A 2,974-nucleotide genomic window follows, 5' to 3' on the forward strand; every position below is an offset into this window, starting at 1 on the left:
TATATATATATATATATATATATATATATATATATATATATATATTATTCATACACACGCGAGTGTGCGTACGTGCTCTTCTGTGTGGCAGAGCTGTCAACGCTGTCAATTCGTAGCCGATCGCCGTTCGTCCGTTTCCCTGTCTACGAGTTACTCACGAAAGAAAGATTATCGATCCTCCGTTTCTTCAACACATGTCAGAATATCCGGTTTGTAAATCGCAATGCGAAACGATCGTTTGACGACCAGCATTGTGTTTTGTGTAGAAAGGGCGGGAGAGAGAGAAAGAGAGAGAGAAAAAGAAAGAAGTTCTCCCGATGGTAGGCGAGAGAGGCTGACGAGATGGCTCGAGACGATTTTCGTATCGGCGCGTCTGTTGTTCTTTGTGGTTTAATATAAGACGGTTTTGTAACAAAGAAAAATTACGTTTTATTAATAACAATTTTTGTGCGACGCGTGTACAAGCGTTTCATTAAAGTTCTAGCGTGACATAAAATACAATTCATTGCGACATCAAGTCGTTAGATTAAAATTCGCATTACAAATTATATTATATATTTATACAAAAAAAAGACAGGTGGAAAGGAAAATACAGAGAAACTCTTTCATTTCATTTACATGAATTTTGTAAACTTTAAAAGTTGTAAAATTTTTTTAAATAAAGCTTTGGACGTGAGTAATAATGTTAAAGACCTTTCAAAATTAATTTAAAATAAATTTTTAAATTTTAATTTGATCAAAAATTATACTAATTGGGCTCTCGAGATTCAAAAATTATTAAATAATTTACGAACAATGAGAATGTTACACAGCGTGGGAATTGCGCAATTTATATAACAATCTTAAAAATTCACATAATATATTAAAAACAATGACTTCCAATTTCAAACAAACTCCTTGTCTTACATAGAGCATAATTTTAACCTTGTTCAACACATTCACCTTTTTCCCACACATTTATTATAATGTTATACGAATAGGCTGAAGATTGAAATAAATCGCGAAATGTTCTAAGAAGTTCGTATTGGAAATCATTGTTTTTAATATATTATGTGAATTTTTAAGATTGTTGTATAAATTGCGCACCAATTCCCGCGCTGTGTAACGCTCTCATTGTCCATAAATTATTCGATAATTTTTAATTTGATATATTTTATATGTATAAGAACGATTTTTAGTAATCTTGCAAATTTCTTTTCTTCACAGATCTTTGCATAAACAATGGCAGCGTTACCACGAAGGATTATTAAAGAAACTCAAAGATTAATGCAAGAACCAGTTCCTGGTATCAGTGCAGTGCCAGATGATACAAATGCTAGATATTTTCACGTAATTGTAACGGGACCTGAAGATTCGCCATTCGAAGGTGGATTATTTAAGCTCGAATTGTTCCTACCAGAAGATTATCCAATGTCTGCACCGAAAGTTAGGTTTATAACAAAAATATATCATCCAAATATAGACAGGTAAAGATTGAAAATGTGATATGTCTATTTTGGTTATCAAAAACTTGCAACTTTTGCTTTTATCAAATTGTTTCTAATATTTCTTATGTTTCGCATCGAAAAAAATGCAAAATATCTTTCTTGACAGACATGAATCTTTTCAATGATAAATTATCGTCAAAACCATTCGTGTACATTTGCATTTAATCAATTGAGCAATTAAAATAAAAATGATAAAAGCGGGTAATTTATCTGTTTCAGTATATTGTGACGTTTTAATATAATTTACCTCGATTTGTTTATAGATTGGGCAGGATTTGCCTGGATATCCTCAAGGACAAGTGGAGTCCAGCGCTTCAAATTAGAACAGTTTTGCTATCCATACAGGCACTTTTGAGCGCACCGAATCCCGACGATCCATTGGCAAACGATGTAGCTGAACTTTGGAAAGTCAATGAGAGCGAAGCGATACGTAATGCCAAAGAATGGACTCGAAGATACGCTATGGACAACTGATCTCAGCCTTGTCAAATCGCCCACGACAAAGCAAAGCGACGTTACTCCTACCTTTCCCAGACTTTTCGTCACCTTATCTGCACCAACTGCGTATCCGGCACCTGTGTCCACAATTTTGCTATAAAAGTAATAAAAGTTTTGTAAGAGTAAACAGAATGGATATTTTCTATATCGTGGGGGAAATGCAAAACACTGTTGGATTTATTCAATCGCTCATTGAGAAAACTTCGTAAATATCTTCCTATATTAACGTTGCGTATCTGCAAGAGGAAGCCTCTCTCTGTGTGTGTGTGTGAAGAAACACGGTGAGATTTGTTACATAAGTTTGAAATTATGTTAAGGAAAAGTATGCGACATACAATTCTTTCAATATATTGCTATGAAACTAGTGCAATTTGCAACTTCTTTTTCTTCCTAATGTATTATTAAAAAGTGAAATTGAAAGATCTATGTTTTGACATACGAATTCTTTTCTTTGAAACAAGTTTATTATGTATGCTAACTGGTTGTTTCTGTCTAATACACTATAGATTTAAGTATCCTTGCATACGTAGAGTAGAGAATAATATACGATCAATCAATAATAGCTATTATTTATCTTACATGTTTTATAGATAATATATTAAAAAAGATCCGAAAATATTTTTAATCTGTATAAGCGTTTTTCAACATCTACAATTATTTTATTGCGAGGTATAGATTATCGCAAAGGTTTTTTTAATTTCCTTAATAAGAAACATTCGCGGATACATTTGATTTGTGCTCGGAAAAATTGAACCGTAAGTGAATAGAAATCTTCCATTATGTTAGTAATAATTGCCAATTAATTGCTTAAAATGTGTAAATATAAGTAAGAAGAATAGAAAAATTCTTTATTGTATCTCACAATGAACAAACTCTATTCATTAAGATATCTATAACTATACAATAAATTTTAACATAGTGAAAATTAATCCAATTAAAATATATAGAAAAAATTGTTTTATGGCGACAGCTTATTTGAAGGAGACAAA

At 31.9% G+C, this 2,974-nt stretch overlaps 1 protein-coding gene across 1 annotated transcript in view; it reads left to right on the forward strand.

The window, feature by feature from the left end:
- LOC105623684 (ubiquitin-conjugating enzyme E2 N) overlaps positions 1–2,112 on the forward strand; it is a 2,816-nt gene extending 704 nt beyond the window's left edge. Inside the window, exons 2-3 of the mRNA XM_012205066.1 lie at positions 1,207–1,466; positions 1,751–2,112. Coding sequence (XP_012060456.1) covers positions 1,222–1,466; positions 1,751–1,961 — 456 coding nt within the window. The 5' untranslated portion in view covers positions 1,207–1,221 and the 3' untranslated portion in view covers positions 1,962–2,112. The remainder of the gene's footprint in view (positions 1–1,206; positions 1,467–1,750) is intronic.
- The last annotated feature ends 862 nt before the right edge of the window (positions 2,113–2,974 follow it).

The sequence above is a fragment of the Atta cephalotes genome (genome assembly GCF_000143395.1).
Source record: "Atta cephalotes unplaced genomic scaffold scaffold00062, whole genome shotgun sequence".
In the NCBI taxonomy this organism is placed as follows: Eukaryota; Metazoa; Arthropoda; class Insecta; order Hymenoptera; family Formicidae; genus Atta; species Atta cephalotes.